We start from the raw sequence: 20,227 nt of genomic DNA on the forward strand, positions 1-20,227 counted from the left end.
GCAAAATAAACCCCAATGTTGAAGGATACAGAAAATAACTCTCTAATGCTAGGACAAGGGAGCCATGCTCCTGGTGAGGAAACTAAAGTCCTTTGAATATATTAGAGATGCCAGGGGAAGGGAATTACTCCCCATGTCCTTGTTGTGAACTATTATTTAGGGTGCAGACCAATACCAGGAGGTCTGTGTCATTCTCCTGGTCCAGAAACCTGAATTGTTCAAGGTTTTGTTGGAACGACAAACCAGGGGAAAGCACCTTTTTGCAAGTGAATATTTTGGGAACACACGAATACCAGGAGAGGGGAGTCATTCTCCTGCTATATAAACGTGGTGTTGTGCATGGTTTGTTGGAAATACAAGCGAGGGGAAGGGAGACATTCCCCCTGGCATCCTTTTGCAAGAGAGCATTTTGGGATCAACACCTGAATACCAGGAGAAGTCATTCTCCTGGAGAAGGAACTTTGTCAGATTATATTATTCTTTATTTGTAGTGTAAGGAATAGAAGTAGGTTTAGACATAGGGTAGTGGAGTTTGATTTTGACGGACATTCTGACAGATAGTTCAGTATTAGTTTGAAGCAGGGAAACCCCTTTTAGGAGATGGGGATAGTGAAGGTCTCTTTTGCAATAACAAAAGGTTTGTAGCAACCAAACCTTGTCAATTTCCTTCTTTGACACCCTTACACCACCCACGTTTGGTATCCTCACCCATTGGCAAATACTATTCCTGGCTGCCCTTGTTCTTCCACCCTAGTCTAGTCTTTGCAAGCCCTTCCGTTTTTGGGTCTCTAAATGGCCATTACCCTCCTTGCCTAGTCTCCAGTGGCTCTCCCTCTCCTCAGCTGATCTCTGCAGCTCATCCCCACTTAGGCTAGTATGTTTTCATCCATACCATCCCAAGGAAGTCTGTTAGCTCATCTTCCCCTAGACTGGTCCTTCTACAGCATGGGTCTGCAACCTTTGGCTCTCCAGATGTTCTGGACTACAGCTTCCATCAGTACTATCCAGTACAGTCCATGTAAGGATTCATCAGAGTTGCAAATCAAAACATGTGGAGAGCCAAAGGTTGCAAGCCCCTTCTCTAGAGTCATCATCACTTGTATTTCTGCTGTTTCGTCTCATCTTCTCCATTACTGCTGCCCACTGACGAGACGCTTTCTGGGATTGTACTCTTCTCTTCACTGGCATGTCTCCATTAGCCAGCCCTAGTCTGTGATCCACATTGATCCATCTTCTCCTTGTATTGCTGCCATTGTCTCATACTTTATCAGGCTATTCCCCATTGGCATTGGCAAATCCTCTTCACTTGCCCTTTTTATCCCATTTTCATCGTATAATTGATTTGTACTTAACAGACCTTCCTATTCTATATTTTTCAGAAACTGTTTGAGGAACAGCTCAAGAAGTATGACCAGCTCAAGGTGTATATTGACCAGAACCTTGCAGCCCAGGAGAACATCCTGAAAGCCTTGACAGATGCTAACGTCAAGTATGCAACAGTTCGGAAGATCCTCACAGAGTCAGAGCATAAGTGAGTTTGTGATTGAGGCCAATTGTTGAGCCACTGTTTCTTGTTCTACCAGTTACAAAAATGTTAAGTTCCACATCTGTTGAATGTATGCCTCCAGGTGGAGCCTTTAGAGCTAAAGGGAAATCTTGTGATAAAGATACCAACTGAGATTGACATGTTATATTCTGACTAGCGGTAGAAAAATACATTTCCCATGACAAAATATCCAACACACACACAACCCCTACCTATAGCCTTTAACCTAGTGTCAATGCACAAGCTGAAGTTGTTAATGCACATTCTCAAGGGATTCACCTCTTTAGCTTGAATTAATCTGACAAAAAGAATGGTTTTTTTGCCAAACTTTGTGGTTTCCCCAAAACGTTTTTCTGTCTTCCATCGTGTTTCTACTTTCTTTTTGTGACTAGAGGGAGTCATATTGAAGTCTCACTGTCACTGCAACCCTTTTTCAGTTTTTCTGGCCTCTGAAGGCCAATTGGCAGGGCAGGAGGCCCTTTTAAGCACTCCATTTTCATCCCTGGTGACTTTATCACCCGAAGGTGTTGGAGTATGCTGGTTGCAGCTGCACTTTGTTTGAACAAAACCATAATTTGGAGCCCTTTTACCATGCTACTAGCCAAGTGCTACATCTGGTAGCCATTTAGATTCCCGCCCTCCTCCCCGGCTACTTTGTGGACCCCACTAGGAAGACGTATAATGGCCCTTGTGCTGATGTATGCTCACCCTGACCCCACACAAACACACGTTATGATATTATATTTTATTTGTATTGCGCTCGTACACAAGTGTTTCAAGGCGCGACTAGGCAAGGGAGGGGAACAAGGGAGAACACAGCACAACATAAAAACGATCTTACTAGGCCCAGTGACATTGAGAACGCGCAAGTGCATGGGAAAAGGGAAAAAGTGCATGGAAGGGGGAGAGTGGAAAGTGCAGAAGCCGAGGAGCGCAAATAAATAAAATAAATAGAAAATTGAGGCAAACTGTGGTAGTGCAGCCAGCAAGTGGCAAGTGCTGTGTTTAAGGCAGCAGACTGGGTAAGTCTGAATAAGTGCAGAAAAAGAAGAAAAATGGGGGGTGGGCTGTATGGGTTCAGATACAGTCCCCAGTGCAAGGGTTGGCCAGGAGGCAGTCCAGGAAGGTGGCAGGGTGAGCAGGTACCTGGGCCCAGGGGACAGAGGGTGGCCAGGTGCACAGTGCCAAGAGAGCAGATCAGCAGGGGAGAAGGGGAGCGAAGGCAGAAGCAAAGAGGAAGATTTTGAGGTTGTGGTTTAAACTGGTGCAGACTGGTTTAAAGTTCATGAAACATCAAAATCTAGATCATGTGTGGGAGAGTGGATATGAGTTTGGTGGATTGTGCTTATCAAGGAGAGACCCCGAACATTCCTCAGATACGGTTTGAATTCCACTGAAGACTGCCATGGCGTGCTGCTGCTGAGGGTGTCCTGGTTTGACCATGCTGGCTCGGCACCTTGCCTTTTGTCCTTGCATCCCAACATTTCTTTGCTGGTGGAATCTCCTTCTGAAATCTGGCCGACTTTTTGCCCGTAGCTCCTGGTCCCCGGTGAAATCCTTCTGCCCCAATGCCTAAAAGTGGGAGCCCTGCCTGCTATTCTACGTCATCTACTCTTTGGGCATCTATGATCACCTTCAGCTGCTGCCTCCATCGTGGGACAGTCTTTGCTGGCTGACTTTACCCTGTGTCTCACCTAAACTGGCATGCTTACTGTGTCTGTAAACATAAAGGGGAAGACCCCTACTTATCTTCATTGCAGGGTTGAGAAGTATAGACCTATCAGTGAGATTGTTTTTTTCCGCCATCATAGTTGGACGCATATTGCAGAGTTCCTTCATCTGGCTGAGGCCATTACTTATAAAATGTTTAAAGTTAGACTTTCTTTCTGATCTTTGGACGACCGTACACTGCAAGATCTCCAGCGACTGTTTTTGAGGACAAGGTCGCCTGTTGAAGACGACTCCCGTCTCGACAGACTTTATCTGGGGCCTACCAGGCCCCAACAGGCCTCGGCCTTGTATAGTAGGGAGAGTGGGGGGAGGTCATATTCCATCACACTTAGAGAATGCATATTCCCCTGTACTTCCTTGTATTACACCAAGCTGCCATCTTTCCACACTCTGGGTAACGAGTTCCGTCGGGCGATAGGGTGGTGGGGTCACCACTCCAACGTCGTCCGTGGCAAGGGGTTTCAGAACTCTCCATTCCATTAGACAGTCATGACGGACGCTTCCCTGGAAGGCTGGGGAGCCCACACCGGACATCTTCACGCCAGAGGCCTGTGGCTGCTGGAGGAGAAGGATCTCCATATCAACATCCTGGAGCTATGGGCATTGTTCTGGGTCCTCACATTGTTCCTTCCCTCTCTAAAGGGCAAGGTGGTGAGGATCTTCACTGACAACACCACAATGTTCTACATCAGGAAACAAGGGGGCACTCAATCCCCGGCACTCTCCAAGGAAGTGCAGAAACTGTGGTGCTGGGTTGTCGGACAAGAAATGTTCCTTGTTCCCCTTCACCTAGCTGAAGTCAAGAACACCATTGCGGACTCCCTCAGCAGGGAGTTGTGCTCCTGCCACGAGTGGGAACTTCGGCAGTACCAGATGGACCACATCTTCGCCAAGTGGGGAAGGCCCCAGATCGACCTTTTTGCGATGGTGGCAAACTTCAAATGCCAGACGTTCGCCAGCAGATTCCATCAGCCGAGGAGGCTGGAGAACGCATTCTCCTTCCTGTGGGAAGGGCTGTTTCTGTACATTTTTCTTTCTTTGCCTCTCCTGCTACGAGCCATCAACACACTCAGTGTCAGTGCAAGATGATACTCATCGCCCTGGCATAGCCGAGGTAGAGTTGGTACCCAGACCTTCTCAGCCTGTCAGCGTTGCTGCCGGTCAAGCTACCAGCAGTCCCAGATCTTCACCAGAGAAGAGGGCGCAATCCTTCATCACGACCCAGGATTGCTCAACCTGAGGGCTTGGCTACTGCAGCCCTAGAGTTTGGAGGTTGAGTTGCCGGTGGACTGCAGGGAGGTCCTCGCCAAGCTAAGGGCATTGTCGTCTCTGAAGTGTAACGGTCACAAGTGGAAGCGTTTCGCTACGTGGTGCCGGTAGCAGATGATTATCCCTCTTAGGGTCACGGCCCCGCAGATTCTTCCGTACTTGCTATCCTTGGCCAAGGCTGGACTGACTCACGCCTTGATCAAAGTGCATCTGGCGGCTATCACCCGCTACACCAGGTCTCCAGGAAGTTCTTCACTTTGGTCTCATCGGCTCATCAATGAGTTCCTCAAAGGACTTTTTCGATCTTTCCCACCAGTGAAGGCGCCTGCCCCAGCGTGGGAACTCAACGTGGTTCTGATGAGGCTTTGGGGGCCCCCTTCGAGCCTATACATCAGGCCCCTCTCAAGTTCCTCTTGTGGACATCGCCTCTGCCAGGAGGGTGGTTGAGATACAGGCCTTGTCCTGCAAACAGCCATACCTGACTTTCCACAAATCGATGGTGGTGCTGCCGACGCACCCCTCTTTCATGCCGAATTCAACCTCAAAAAACCTTTGATGTTACTTGTTTTTTCCCGAAACCTTCGTATGAGAGAACCTTGCACTCATTGGACATCGCTTGTGCCCTTAGGTTCTATGTGACACGCACAAAGAGTTTTCAAAACACTTGGTTCTGTGAACCATGGAGAAGCTTTGTCCATGGCTTCCATCTCAAGGTGGCTCTCCGGCTGCATCATGCACTGTCATTGGTTGGCTCACCGGGCGTCCGAGAGCCCATTCCACCAGAGCGATTGCTGCAATGACGGCGTTCCTGGCTGGTGTGCCCCTGCTGGACATCTGCAGGGCTGTTTTTAGGGACAATTTTCAGTTTAGTGCTAAATTCCTCCCTCCTTAGAGACCCCCCGCTCTTTTGCTGAACTTTGGGATTTTGTACTTTTAATTCTGTGTGTTTTCTGTCCATTTCTTTTGGTTGTGGAGTCCGACAAACTCCATAGGCATCATCTTTTTACATTGTGTCACACAGCACCTTCATTGCAGTGCCACAGGGAAGTCTCTTACATTTCCCAAGGTTTAAATACCTTCTCTTGGATAAACTACTGTTTCCAAGAGCAGTGAAGTGAAATTGACTTTACTTACATTGTAAACTTTCTTGACCCAGCACACACTATCTTACAATAGGGTGCTGGAGGGGTTACTTAGTAGCCCCTTTTGTCTAGCTTCTCATGTAACATTTTTATGTTACCCTTTCCTCGATGAATGGCTGGTGGCAGTGGTTTACCTTTAACTACTGTGGTTTGCATTTACCGCAGGCTGCGTTCGCAGCTGCAGTAAAGCACCCAAGGGTGCCATTTTTGTCAAATTGGCCCGGTCTTCTTTTTTCGCCATTTCTTTGTGGAAAGGTCCTTCTTGAGATTTACTTTGCGCGCCAAACCAGGTTTGGTCCCTTTGTTCATTTTGCCTTTGGTGGGATTCATATGTGAAGCCCGCCTCTGGCTCCAGGGTGTCTGGCGGGGGCAGTAAGTGAAGGAGGTGCCCGAAACTCCCTGTGCTTAATCTCCTAGGAGACAGGAATGCACTCCTAGGTGATTGGCTGGCTGACTGTCTGGCAAGGACAGCCACCCTGCTGGGTGACAGACAGCTAGGCTCGAATGAATGGGAGAAACCTGCATAAAAGGCAATTCTTTTTGGCTTGGAAGGCAGAGTCGACCACTGGACGAAGGAATCCGAAGAAGAATTTGAAGAGGATGCCTGCTGAAACTGCTGGACCATTGGTTTGCCCGGTGAAGACCTGCTGCTGTGCTGAAAATTCAGTTTCGTTTCGACTAGAGAAGCCCTGCAAGGACGACTTCTCCCCTTGAGTTGGTGGGACCAATCAACTCCAAAGTAAGCAACCTGGACATCCTCTCGGAGCTGGTTGAAATTCCACTGCAGTTACTGCTGGAACCGAATAGCCAGGGAGAGGAACATCAGATGGTGTGCATTGCTTTTAAGTTATTCATGAGCTACAGGAAGATCCTCCAGACTCCCAGGAAGCAGGACTGACCAAGCCTGAGCCACCTCAACAGAGTGCTGGACTCCAGATGCAAGGAAAGCCCATCTCGACAGCCAAGAGTCTGCAGTGTTGCTATTTTCTTAGACGTGAGGAGCTGAAATCGCGAAGTGCCACTGAATAGAAGTTGGTCGTTTTCTGTCGCCGATCCTTCCGTTGCAGTGCAGGAGTCCTCCAAACATCCTCTTTCTTGTACCCACAACTGAGGCCCAGGAGCACAGGATCTGCAGAGCTGCACAGGAACAGAAGCCAGCCAAAGCCCTTTTCTTCTAACCAAAGGTACTGTAAAGTCTGAGAACTTACCTCTTGTTGTAACCTTACTTGTTCTCTGCTGAGACCTGTCTTGGTTGTCCTGTAGAGTTGCCAACAGCTTCTTTACTTCACAAGCCTAATCGGCTTGTGGCCCTACTTTGATTTCTTCTTTTCTACAAAGACTTCTAAAACATTGTGCAATACTTTTACTCAACTGCAAGAAGTGCTTCAGCTCACCTAGACTTTTGCCTAATTGACTTTGGCCTAGCCTGGCTCCCTGAATGACTCTTCTGCCCTGTGACATTGTGTTTGGTCTTCCTTCCAGGGAGGAGTTAACTAATTTTGCATTGGGGGTTACCAACAGTACTTGCCTGCTTCAGAATATTTGTGTTATCGCTTGTTCTGTTCTAATGACTTTTTTTCGAGGGGGATTGGGTCCTCCGACGTATTCCATATCTATGACAGTAATCACCACAGCTATGCTGCTTTGGAAAATGTTCTGCGTCCTACGTCGATGACGTTGATGCGCCGTCCCCGAGGACCTTGGCCGACCTCACTGGATGTTATAAGTAGGACACATGACGCCCGTAGCCTCAGATCTGTTTTTTCCGCAAACGTGTTCGCTTCGTGAATCTCGACTCTTTGGAGTTTCTGTTGTTCATCTCGGTTCTTCGAACTTGTTAGTTTGTGAAGTTATTCTTCGTGAAGTTGTCTACCTCGTCTTCCACACCGCGTCCGGGCTTTAAGAAGTGCGGGGACTGTGGGTCCAAGATGTCGGTCACAGACTCGCACACCGCCTGCCTCTGGTGCCTCGGGGAGGCCCATGACACGGATGACTGTGTCGACTGCCAGTCGCTCACGTCGAAAGCCCTGTGGGAGTGCAAGAAGAAGTTATCGGTAGGTAAGGTGTCCAAGCCCCGGAAGTGGAGGTCTGCGGGGCTTTCGATGGACGACTCGAGGGGCGACTCTCCGCGTCGTCGTCGGAAGTCCAGTGGGTCTCGGTCCCGGAGTCGGTCTCGCCACTCCTCTGCCTCTTCGAGGCACTCCCGGAAGCGCTGTCATCGTTCGCCTTCCCCGTCCTCATCCGAGGACTCCGCCTGTCGGCGGGTCGCTTACCCCACCAAGCATGCAACACCGGAGGAATGGGCTTCCTTCGGGAAGAAAATGTTGGCGATTCTCGAATCGCAGGGCACTGGTCCGTCCGCGCCTCCGCGTGGGGTCGGTCGTGATCAGCCGAGAGACGCCGCTCGCACGCCTTCGGGCTCGGGTGGTCGTCACGATTCGCGGGAAAGGTCCCGCTCGGACAAGGGGAATCGTTCTCAGCATGCCCGGTCCAGGTCCCAGTCCTCGAGACCCCGTGAACCTGTGAAGTCTTTGAGGAAGACATCGACGACTGTGGCGCTGAGGTCGTCGATGGACTCTCTCTCGAGGCTCCGCCTCCAAGGAAGTCGTTGACGCCTTCGGCGCCCAGATTGTTGACGGACAAGCTCGGGGCTCCGCCTTCGAGGCCTGTGTCGACGCCGTCGATGCTGTCGACGACGATTCTCTCGACGTCGGCGCCGATTCACTCGACGCCTTTCGGGGCTGTGTCAACGGGGGTACCCCGTGGCTCGGGGGAACCACCTAGGAAGGCTCTGGCCCAAGATCAAGCATGGCTTTGGTTCCAGTTCTGTGCCTTCTTACCGCCATCTGGAATTCATTTCAGAGGTGGATGAGGGCTCTGATGATGGCATGGTGCCTGACATGGTGCCTGACGAGATTCTCTCGGGACATAGCCATTTTGAGGACCTGAGGCAGTCCCTGATTGATTCTAGTGGGCTGGACACCTCTCCGGAGGTGGAGTTTTGTAGGCCTGAGCCTGACACTCATGCCGATTCTTCGTACCGGCGACTTATGTCACGGGTCACCGAGTACTTAGGATGGTCTGCTCCCCCAGGGGAGTTTGTTCAGGATGACCTTACGGACATTGATCCACCAACTGACCCGGTACTGGCTTTCCATATAGCTCTGCAAAGAAGGGTGGCAGCGGCTTGGACTGCTCCAGAGAGTCTCCCGGCAGTGAGCAAGTCTTTGCCGCGAAAATACCGCCCAGGCAGTAGTGACCCCTGCTACTTGTCCAAGAACCCTACTCCGGAGAGTTTGGTGCTGCAGGCGGCTACGGCCCCAGCACAGCAGGCGTCGTACCCTACCATCCCTCCTGATAGGGACGACAAGCGTTTTGACGGCTGGGCGTAGAAAGTGTTTTCTGCAGGGGGTATGGCGCTTCAGGCGGCCAACTCCATTTGTGCCTTGTCTCGTTTCACGTACACTCTGTGGTACTGTTTCCTTGGCGGCTGAACATATTCGCGATGGGGATGAACGGGATGGTTTCATTGCCATGGTTCAGGATGGCAAGGATGCTATGTGTGAGGCCATTCAGTCGGGTTTGGACATGGCAGATTGCATCAGCCGGTCCATGGCGGTGAGAACCGTGATACGCAGGTTTGTGTGATTGCGGAAGTCGGGGTTTGCTCCTGATGTGCAGGCCGGGCTCCTCAACATGCCCTTTGACAGGGAACATCTTTTTGGCAGCAAGGCTGACGAGAGCCTTGAGAGGTTGCAGACCTCCAAAGCTGCAGCAAAGTCGTTGGGCGCTGCAGTTCGACAACCTCTGCCTTTTCGTCCTAGGGGACAGCAATGGAGGGGAGGTTCCTTTCGTTATTACTCATCCTTTGGTAAAGCGAGAGGAGCTGCCAGTCAAAGGGGAAACCGTAGGAGTGCCAGAGGTGGAAAACAAGGTACTCGAGGTGCCAAGGCCGCTCGGGCTGTTGCCTCTTTGCCCTCAGGCAACGCCGCAGCCGCTCCAGCTCAGTCATGAGGCCATGTCCCATGGTTCGCCGGTTGGGGGAAGGCTGACGCAGCATCTTGCAGAGTGGCACGCCATTACTTCAGATGTGTGGGTTCTGGAGATCATAACCCACGGCTACTGTCTTCCTTTCCGGCAGAGGCTTCAAGACAATCCACCGGGGAATCTCTCTTTGAAGAGTCCGGATCCGCTCCTTGCGTAGGAAATTCAATCCCTGCTGGAAAAGGGCGCCATAGAACTGCTGCCTGTAGCAGAGAGGAACAAGGGATGGTATTCCCCTTATTTTTTGATTTGCAAGAAAGATGGGGGATTGAGTCCCATCATGGACTTGCGCGGTTTGAACAAACTCCTCAGAAAGGACAAGTTCAAGATAGTTACTCTCTCTCAAGTCCTCCAGGTCCTTCAACTTCAGGACTGGTTGGTGTCTCTCGACCTCAAGGACGCTTATTTTCATGTGCCGATACATCCAAAGCACAAGAAGTACCTGAGGTTTGCGGCTGGCGACTCGCACTTTCAGTTTCGGGTCCTGCCGTTCGGATTGACTTCTGCCCCGAGGGTCTTCACCAAGCTCATGGTAGTGGTGGCAGCGCACCTCAGGAAAAGGGAGTGATTCACATCTACCCCTACCTGGACGATTGGTTGATCAGGGTGCGCTCTCCCGAGCAAGTCCTGGATCATCGGTCAGTCACCTGCCACTCCCTCCACAAGCTGGGCTTCTCCCTCAACTTAAAGAAGTCCCATTTGACACCAACTCAGAGGCTCCAGTACATCGGAGCAGTGCTCGACACGTCCCTGGGGTAGTGTTTTCCCCCCCATGTGAGGGCTCATCACATTCAGCAGATGGTGCACAAGTTTCAACTTGCCCAGACTCTCCCAGCGTTCGAGTTCTTTAGACTGCTCGGCCTCATGGCATCCTGCATTCTTCTGGTGCCAGAGGCCAGGTTGTGGATGAGATCTTTGCAATGGGCGCTCAAGCTCCAGTGGTCTGTCCTCCGGCAGGATGTCGGACCCTGTTCAGGTGCCATCTTCGGTCGCCCAGGACCTTCTGTGGTGGGCCGACGAAGGCAATCTGATGAGGTGGGCTCCATTTTGGCTGCCCTGTCCGGAGTTGACGATCGTGTCGGACGCATCCCTCACGGGATGGGGAGCTCATGCCAACGAGTTGACAGTCAGCGGTCGTTGGTCTCCGTCGGAGTCCAGGCTCCATATCAATCTGTTGGAGCTGAGGGCCGTTGGGTTAGCCCTGCAGGCTTTTCTGCCGACTGTGCGAGGAAAGAATGTCCTGGTCCTGACGGACAACACGGTGGCCATGCACTACCTCAACAAAAAGGGGGAGAGGGGCAGGGTCACTTCCTCTGTGCAGGGAGGCGATGCAGCTCTGGTTCTGGGCAATCCAGCAGGAAGTTTCGATCTCAGCAGTTCATCTGGCAGGAGACGAAAACGAGACGGCAGACGCTCTGAGCAGGCAGAGCACGATCTCTCATGAGTGGGAGTTGGCTCAGGAGATTCTCCTGGAGATCTTCGCCCTTTGGGGGACCCCTCAAGTGGATCTCTTCGCCTCTATTGTCAACCGGAAGTGCGAGAGGTTCTGCTTGTGGGAATTTCCTCCAAACGGAGCCTTAGGAGACGCGTTCATGGTGGAGTGGTCCTTCCCACTGCTGTACGCGTTTCCACCAGTCCCCGTCGTCACACAAGTACTGCAGAGGTTACGGAGGTTCGGTTCCCGGATGATCCTCATTGCTCCGGCGTGGGCCCGGAGGACGTGGTACCCGGACCTTCTTGACTTGTCCGTCTGCCCTCCACGTCATCTTCCTTACCTAGACGATCTGCTCTCACAAGAGGGTGGTCAGGTTCTCTATCCAGAGGTCATGTCCCTCAACCTTCACGCTTGGTTTCTGAAAGGTTGAGGTATAAGGATTGGGACCTCCCTGAAGACGTGATGGAGGTGTTGCTTTCGGCCAGAAGGCCCGCAACAAAGTCCCTGTACCGTTGCCGTTGGAGAAAGTTCTGCGACTGGTGCAGGGTTAAGAATGTGGATCCTTTTGCATGTGAAATTCCCATGGTTCTATCTCTTTTGCTTTCTTTGGCCCACAGGGGCCTTCAAGTGGGTACCATTAAAGGTTACCTGGCGGCGCTGTCCATATTTAAGTGCTCGTCTGAAGAGTGTTCCTATTTTAAAATTCCTTTAATTTCTCAGTTTCTGAAAGGGCTCACTAATGTGTTCCCTCGTCACCTTTCCAGGTGCCCGGTTGGGATTTGAACCTTGTTCTCAAGTTTCTGATGGGTGCTCCGTTTGAGCCTTTGCATTCATGCCCTTTGAGACTGTTAACTCTGAAAACTGCATTTTTAGTTGCGGTCACTTCCGCTCGCTGAGTGAGTTACAGGCACTTTCAGTTAAGCCACCCTTCACTGTGTTTCATAAGGACAGGGTTGTCCTTAGAGTTCGTCCTTCTTTTCTTCCGAAGGCGGTGTCGGAATTTCATTTAGGCCAGAAGGTTGTTCTTCCAGCATTTTATCTTCCTCCACATCCTGGTAAGGAAGAGGAGAGGCTCCATAGGTTTGATCCTAGGAGAGCGTTAAGCTTTTATATTTCACGCATGTCCCGGGTCAGAGTGGACGATCAACTCTTCATTGGTTACGCTGGAAAGCGTTTGGGACAGGCTGTGACGAAACAGACTTTGTCTCGCTGGATTATTTTGGCTATCTCCGAGTGTTACCGCTTGGCGGGTAAGGACCCAACGGTCAGCTTACGGGGCCATTCTACCAGGGGGTATGGCTGCCTCTACTGCCCTGCAAAGGGGTGTTCCTATTCGCAACATCTGTGATGCAGCCACCTGGGCTTCGGTACATACTTTTGTACGTCACTACTCCCTCGATTCCATCCCGGGGCAGGATCTGGCCTTTGGCAAGGCGGTCCTTTACTCCGCAATTTGATTGGGCATGCTAAATTTCTGTTTTCTAAATTCTTTTCCCACCTCCTTGCATTGGTACTGCTTTGGGAGTCTGTCATAGATATGGAATACGTCAGAGGACCCAATCCCCTCGAAGAACAAGTTACTCTCTTACCTAGTAACGTTCTTTCGATGGGATGGTCCGACGACGTATTCCATATCGCTCCCTCCCTACCTTCCCCGCTACAGAATTTCTTATGCGATTGCAGTTTACGTTTACGCAAGGCTTTGTGTGTCAGACTGGCAGAAGACTGGTGGCACACGTTCTGGGAAAGAACTACAACTGAGGCTACGGCTGTCGTGTGTCCTACTTATAACATCCAGTGACGTCGGCCGTCGGAGGACCATCCCAGACGCAGAACATTTTCCGAAGCAGCACAGCTGTGGTCATTACTGTCATAGATATGGAATACGTCGTCGGACCATCCCATCGTAAGAACGTTACCAGGTAAGAGAGTAACTTGTTCTTCTTTGACAAACTCTTAAGTCTGATTCTAAATGCAAACAGTGGTATATTAATGTCCACAGTTTCCTAGTTACTGAAGTCACCTGAGGGTGTAGGAAGTGTCTGTGTGCCATCCCAAAAAGGGTACTTACAGATTTAGAAATATTAAGAGTGTGTATTTTGGAGTGTATTTGTGTGTTACCATTATATTGCCCCCTTCTGAAGAAGGCTTACTCAAACTGACTGTTAAATAAATTATCAATTGTTTAAGCAAGAAACCTTGTGTGTAAGAGTTTATTTCAATACTTGTCACTGTGAATCTCTGTCTAACTCCCCTACAGCTCACATTGACCCCTCTTGAAATAAGCCTGGCTGTTCAACACGCTACCAACCTGAGTAGTACAGACTCATACCAAAGGTTGGGTTCCTATTGCCAGGAGGTCAGGGTTGTTGTAGTGCACCGAAAGGGTACTGCATAAAATCTTGCCTAACGTGCTGCTACATGGAGGTCCATGCACACCTTCACTAAGTTCTACTGCGTTGATAGGGATTACTGGGAGAGTCCGCAGTATGCCTAGCAGTGCTACACGACCTGTTCGCTTGTGGGGAGTCTGTTCCAGAGGTAAGAGTGAATTTATTATTTTATTTATTTTATTGTCTTACTGTACAAAATGTACTTTTAACCCAAAACGATCATACTACAGACAGAAAAAATCATATTTAACATCATGTAAAACATCCTCATAACAAATACACTAAAAATCCACTGCACATGCCTCTAAAATCTCTGACATTCGAATAGACAAACTCAGTTCATAGCAGTTTAAAATCCTTTGACATAAATCTTCCTCTGTGGGTATAAAGTTGAAAGATAAAATGTGGGTACACAAAACCCACAGGTTCGGGCACTACACACACAATTGCTTCAGTGTCTCAATATGAGTGTGACAATGGCGACAGTGTCTCTGGTCCCATGGAATATTCTTTCGCCGACCCAAAATTTCTTGTGTTTGCACCAGATTTAACCTTAGTCGTAGAATTTGAAATCTGAAGTGCCTTGAGGGGTGCTTGTTTAAACACGGGGCAGGCGTATTAAAAACTTTACACGTCCAAACAAAATGATCACCAAAACATTGATAATGCAATAGGGATTCCCTTAAAATACACCACACGTGTCTAAAGAGTTTTAACTTAGCCACTTTTGGTGTGGATCCCAATACTTCTAAAGGTATCCCTGTTACTTCCAGTATTTTTTCACAGCCAGAGACCCAGTCTACCAAAACCTTGCATCCACCTTTGTGCAAAACTGAATTCAAACACTCATAGGTAGATGCAACAGGTGGGTACAATATACTTGTGAGCATCTGAAGCTTAACCCAATCAATCAAAGTTTGAATGGGGAGCTGGTCTAGTTTGAAAAGTATCCACACAAGTGGCACCGACTGCGGTAACCGAAGAAGCTCTTGCCAGACTAGACCTTCTAATGTAGACCAGTCTATTTGTCTGCCCCTAGTTTGAGCTCCATGTATCAGTTTTGGTAGTATTTGCTGTTTATACACTTTTAAAACCGGTAGGACCGAAAATCTCCCAAACTTAGCATCAAAAAGCATAGCTTTATGAGCGCTCCCAAGAAATTAGCCTTGAGATCTGCCTTAAACTCGGGCACGTCCAAGTTGTCATAAACAGGCAAGCCTAAATATACAAACTTGATGACCACTTCAAGTTTACCAGATTTTTATTTCCAGGGAGTTGTTTTACATTCTTTTCTGCCGCCTTTTAGCACAACACCTTTGATTTTAAAGTTTTTAATGACATCTACGCTTTCCAGAAACTCTTCTACTGCAGCCAACGCTCTTTGAAGGCCTATAGCTGTTAGATCACATAATAATATATCATCCGCATACAGTAAATATTGTATCACCAGGGCTCCTAGCCTCGGGGGATTTGTATTGACTTTTTCCAAATGACCACCAATTCACAATAAGTAGAAACAAAAAGAGAAAGGGGGCCAAGACACACACCCCTGGCATAGGCCCCTATTAGTGGAAATCCATGCTGAATCCCCTCCAAAGGCATCCAGCCTGATCCTGATTTTTGTACTTGTATGCAGCGCCTCCAGTATTCCCACCAACTGGGGCGGACAACCCCGTTTGTGTAACTTTTTCCAAAGCAAGGCCCTGTTTACATGATCAAAAACCTTGCTAATGTCCAGAAAGGCTAAGAAAACCGGTCTAGCTTGGGCTTTTGCTTGGTGAGCCAATAAGTCAAGCACAAAGGTATTTAAGGCAGTGCCCATGCCCTGTCAAAACCCTGACTGATAGATATCCAGGGTATTCGATTCACAGACCCATTTTTGTAGCTCTTTGAGGATCATTTTTGCGAACATTTTATTTGAGGCGTCCAAAAGTGATATAGGCCTATAGAATAGGGGTGACGACCTATCCCCACCTTTTAAAAATCAAAATTATGGTAGAAGCAGACCAAGTATCGGGGATAACTTTGTTAACAAGTATACTTGTGAATAAGTCTGTTAATACTTTAGACCAAACCTCCAGGTTGTCTTTAAATGTCAGATTTGAGAGGCCTTCTGGGACCAGGGCGTTGGAACGCTTGCTCCTTTTTATCATGTACATAATTTCCTCCATATCCCAGTTCAGTGCCCCCCTTCCACCCGGCCTGCAACCAGACTGGTGAGGTACTGGCCCCCAATTTGGTTTAGAGTTGTGAGAATTGCTTAACCCAAGTAACCTCCGGAATTGAATGGGACTGTAGAAAACCTTGTCTACTTGATGGTTTAATTAACTTCCAAATCTTCCTGAGTTATTCCCTGCCATACAGGTTAGCATAATTTTAGCATCTTTAATGTAGAGCACACATTTCCTCCCCTTCATCCAATTCCTGTGGGCTTGTCTTTGTCTTCGTACCTCCCCCTTATTAAGTGTTGAGGCCTTCTTTAGCCTCTTCACTTCTCTATGCAATTGTTTCCTGCGAGCCTGGGTCTCCAGATCAAAGGCATGAGTATCACCACGTTTGTGTGCCCCCTTTGTAAGATTCTATCCGTGGTTAGCCTACCCAAAACATCTTGTATTCTCCTGCATGGGGTCTGACATGGATTCACATGCTCATGAATATTCCCCGTCGTCAGGCTGGGAAACCTTGGTAAAGAAAAAATCACTTTCAGTTTCGTTTCTGAACTGTCTTTCTCCTAATAACTAATCACTGGTCTCTCGGTCATACTGCCCCCAGCCAATGACTGCCCTCTACCTAAGCCCCTCCTCTGGCAGCCATCTTCAGATTTTTACCGCACGTTCAAGTGTTGGGAATCCTCGTGATATAGCTCTCGAGCTTTTACTGCGTTTTGTGATTTTTCAAAGAGTTTATTCTCATTTTCTCGGTCAATCAAGCCTCAAGCTCCACTGATTCTACTTCGGATAACAGGGACCCGTTTTGGAATGTTCTACACCCCTCAAGGGCGGATTTTCATCGAGTTTCGCTTCTTGGAGGATTCCGGAAGATCTTTGAGGCCTACCCCGCGTGGACATGGCCCAGGACAAAGGAAACACGACGCCCGGATCCAAGCTTTTTAGGAGCTGCCCTGGATGCGGATTGCAAAATGTCTTCAAGGAGGATGAGCACTCTTGGTGCCTCTACTGCCTTCACGACGACAAAACACATGTGGAGAAGGACTGTGCGTTTTGCAAGGACATGTCCGAGCGGTCTTCTAAGGGTAAGGGCAACCTTGTCCTTATCTCCGTACACAAGGCCTGGACAGCCATCAAGATCGCTCCTGAGTTAAATCTCCACAGACCATGATAGTGGTCACTGAGGTGTCAGAAAGAGCTTCATCAAATAATTCTGTGACTCCATCAATTAAGCTGGTGTTGTCTATATCCTTGGGGTTCCAATATAGATTTATTACAATGAATACTCCCATTCCCAGGTAGATCTTGGGATCCCATATCAGTTGTATCGCCTGTATGAATTCATTTGGGGATTTCAAAGGTTCCACATTCATACCAATTCCGTTTCTGACTAGAATTAAGAGACCTGACTTTGTTGCTGAATTAAATAGGCTGGCGTATCCATCCATTATTGATGTATGCAACAGCCAGGTCTCTTATAAAATAATTGAATGACATGCTGCCAACACGTTCTCCCATGGCTTTAGTAAATGTGAAAACCTTCTGGTGTTACAAGATCCCATCTGTAGTGAGTACTCCCTATTCAATTTTTCTAGTTGGATATTTGCTCCCCCCCGCCCCTGCCAAAGCGCCAATCATCAATCTCGACCCCTCATGAACTTAGATCAAGCTGCTTGTGTACTCTTCCCCTATTGGGTTGTCAACTGAGCAGGTTATTTTAAGAGGGATTCTTGCTGAGTTGTTTACAGCTTGATCCTTTATTCCGCCATCATGATTTAATACCTCCAGGAATTTGCTACTGTTCTCTTCTAACAGGTCAAAACCCATAGGCAAAAATAGAGGCGCATTCTCTCAAATCAGACCTAATCAAGGATGAAGGGACATGCATAAATACCTTATCTAAAGGATTGTTGCTACAGAACTCAATTTGGTAGATGTCACTGGATTGAATCAACCTTAGAGCTGGATTTGAGCCAAAAAGTTGCAGGAAAATCCTCCTGTTTAACGTAACAGCATTCTTGCATATGGGTAATTTCTCTAATAGGAGATAGGTGTCCACTGATGATTATTCGGTATGCAGACCCTCTTTTAAACGTTTTTAAAAGTTTAAACGTTTGTTAAAAGTTAAAACGTTAAAAGTTTAAACGTTTGTTCTAGTGTATAGAAAAGCAGGCATGGTTGTAAGGAATGATTTTCTATACTCTGGCCTGGTGGACAGATCTATAGAAGGCCAACCTATAGTGTGACAGGAACAACTCTGGAGAGCTGTAGCCAAATCAGTTCAAGGTAGATAGGCGAGTGGTCTAAGCTAAGTCTCAAGAGGTGGTGAACTTGTAAGGGGTCCACAAAGAGGAGAGACAGTGCAGCAGTCAAAGATTACACTTGGATAATGAAGATTGTCCAGGCTTACAGCTCAGGCAGTCTTGATTCTGTTAAAGACAAGGAGGCGAGCATTATGCTTATCTTCTTTATTACTGTTACCCACAGCAATTCAAAGAAACTTTATATATATATAAAACATTTTTTTTTAAAACTTTGTAACATTTTGTTCCTTCCAGGAGTTCCTGGAAGTGTAGCACAACTAACATAAGGTTAACACAGTTTGAAAAATCCATAGTGCTGTATACGCTGAAAGAAAATGTCCCTGGACTACCACAGCCCATAGTCCTCTAGGCCTCCTGTAGCCCACTAACACAATCCTCAGCCAATCCGGGCCAGCCTGTCCCTATAAAATGGTCTTGCCTTCTCCTCTACTCCTCTTTCTTTGGCAGCTAATCCTTGTTTGAGTCTTTTCAACAGTCAACTTGAAACGACTGTAAAACTACAACTTGAACTGCGCCTCCCTGCCAGAGACTCGGCTGCGCAATCTCCCCATGTGAACTTAGCCATAACTCTCATAGCAATGAGGATGTCTGTCTGTTCTCAAGACGTCTTCTGGTCTTCCCCTGTAATGAATGGAGACGTGATCATAAGGGTGGGGTCTTACTTGACAGATCGTAATTATACAATTCATGAATTTAATTTTGGTCCCAAGGGTGGGATATAATGCGCGCCTCCTTGTCTTTAATAGAATCAAGACTGCCTGAGCTGTAAGCCTGGACAGTCTTCATTCTATGACCAGATGGAGGCGAGCATTATGCTTGTTCAAAGCTATCTAATGCTCTGCTTGCAATCAGAGAGACAGGCTTAAAATAGAAAGTCTTGTACATTCATTAGCCCAATCAGCTGCTTTCATAATATCCTGTAAAGGAACGCCTGCCGCAAATGCTCTGGATGCCATCGCGCTTCTCGTTGAATGTGCGCCAAACTGAGATATCTATTCCAGCCCACTGCATCACCTCTCTGACCCATTGTGCTATGGTGGCTGTCGCTACTGCATGGAAGGCTTTCCTACGCGCTATTAATAGCTGCGTCACTCCTCTAGGCCTCAGTGTTGCTGTAGCTTTCTCATAGTCTTTGATACACTGTGCTACGCATAACTTTGCATTATTTGGAAAGTATGGATAGGAAGTAACTGTCGAATCTGACTTCTATTCGCTACATTGAATGCTACTCTGTCCGGGTAGAAAATCTTTCTGTCGATCTCTAGAGCTTTCACATCCGATACTCTCCTACATGTATGAGGCATAGCAGCATGGCCAGTTTGCCTGACAACTGGGATCGTGAGAGGTCTTTGTTCTCCGGCCAGTCTGAGAATAACTGAAAGACTTTGCATACGTCGCATAGAACTGAGTATTTGGCCTCGGGTGGCTTTCTTAGCTTAATGCCTTTCAACAGCCGGACCACGGCGGGATGCTCTCCTATCGGATGACCCTCTAGCCTGTTATGTCCTGCTAAAATCGCGGACCTATATACTCCTATCGTTCTGTAGGCACAACCTTCCTCAAATCTCTGTGCCAAGTAATTGAGCATGTGTACTAAAGGTGCTGAAATGGGATGAACACCGATAGTCGAGCAGTACGCTGCCCATTGTTCCCAAGCAGCACCGTAGCTCCTAATGGTGGAAGGCGCCCATGAGCTTCTGATGCAATCTGCAGCGATCTGCGAAATTCCTGGCAGCTCCCAACGTTGCCTGAAACCCGGCATGCTAGCAGGGTGAGCGAGCCCTCCGCTATGAGGGGATGAAACTGGCCATCGGGATTCTGCAGAATGTTCCTCCTGTGAGGAATCACTCTCGGAAAATCCGTAGAAAGTTCCATCAGTACTGGAAACCATGGCTGGGATTTCCACAATGGGACTATCCGCACTAGCTCTGCCTGTTCTCTCCTCACTTTCGCTACTGTTCTCGTCAACACAATGAATGGGGGAAAGGTGTAATGGAGGGCTCCCGACCACTGTTGTAAGAACGCGTCTGTCCCCGCTGCTTCTGGGTCTATCCTCTAGCTGTAGAACTTGGGGAGCTGAGTGTTGAGCCTGGTGGCGAACAGTTCGAGATCTAAAGGTCCCCACAACTGTTGGATGCGATCGAAGATGCTCGGGAGCAGTCTCCAGTCGCTGGA

The 20,227-nt window shown here is 48.4% G+C and overlaps 1 protein-coding gene across 2 annotated transcripts in view; it reads left to right on the forward strand.

Annotated features, from left to right (window-relative positions):
* PTPN23 (protein tyrosine phosphatase non-receptor type 23) overlaps positions 1-20,227 on the forward strand; it is a 1,404,706-nt gene that overhangs the window by 981,569 nt on the left and 402,910 nt on the right. For both annotated transcript variants that reach the window (XM_069645828.1, XM_069645827.1), the window contains exon 18: positions 1,380-1,531. In XM_069645828.1, the coding sequence (XP_069501929.1) occupies positions 1,380-1,531 (152 nt within the window). The remainder of the gene's footprint in view (positions 1-1,379; positions 1,532-20,227) is intronic.

The sequence above is a fragment of the Ambystoma mexicanum genome, chromosome 2p (assembly GCF_040938575.1).
Source record: "Ambystoma mexicanum isolate Mex_15411 chromosome 2p, UKY_AmexF1_1, whole genome shotgun sequence".
In the NCBI taxonomy this organism is placed as follows: Eukaryota; Metazoa; Chordata; class Amphibia; order Caudata; family Ambystomatidae; genus Ambystoma; species Ambystoma mexicanum.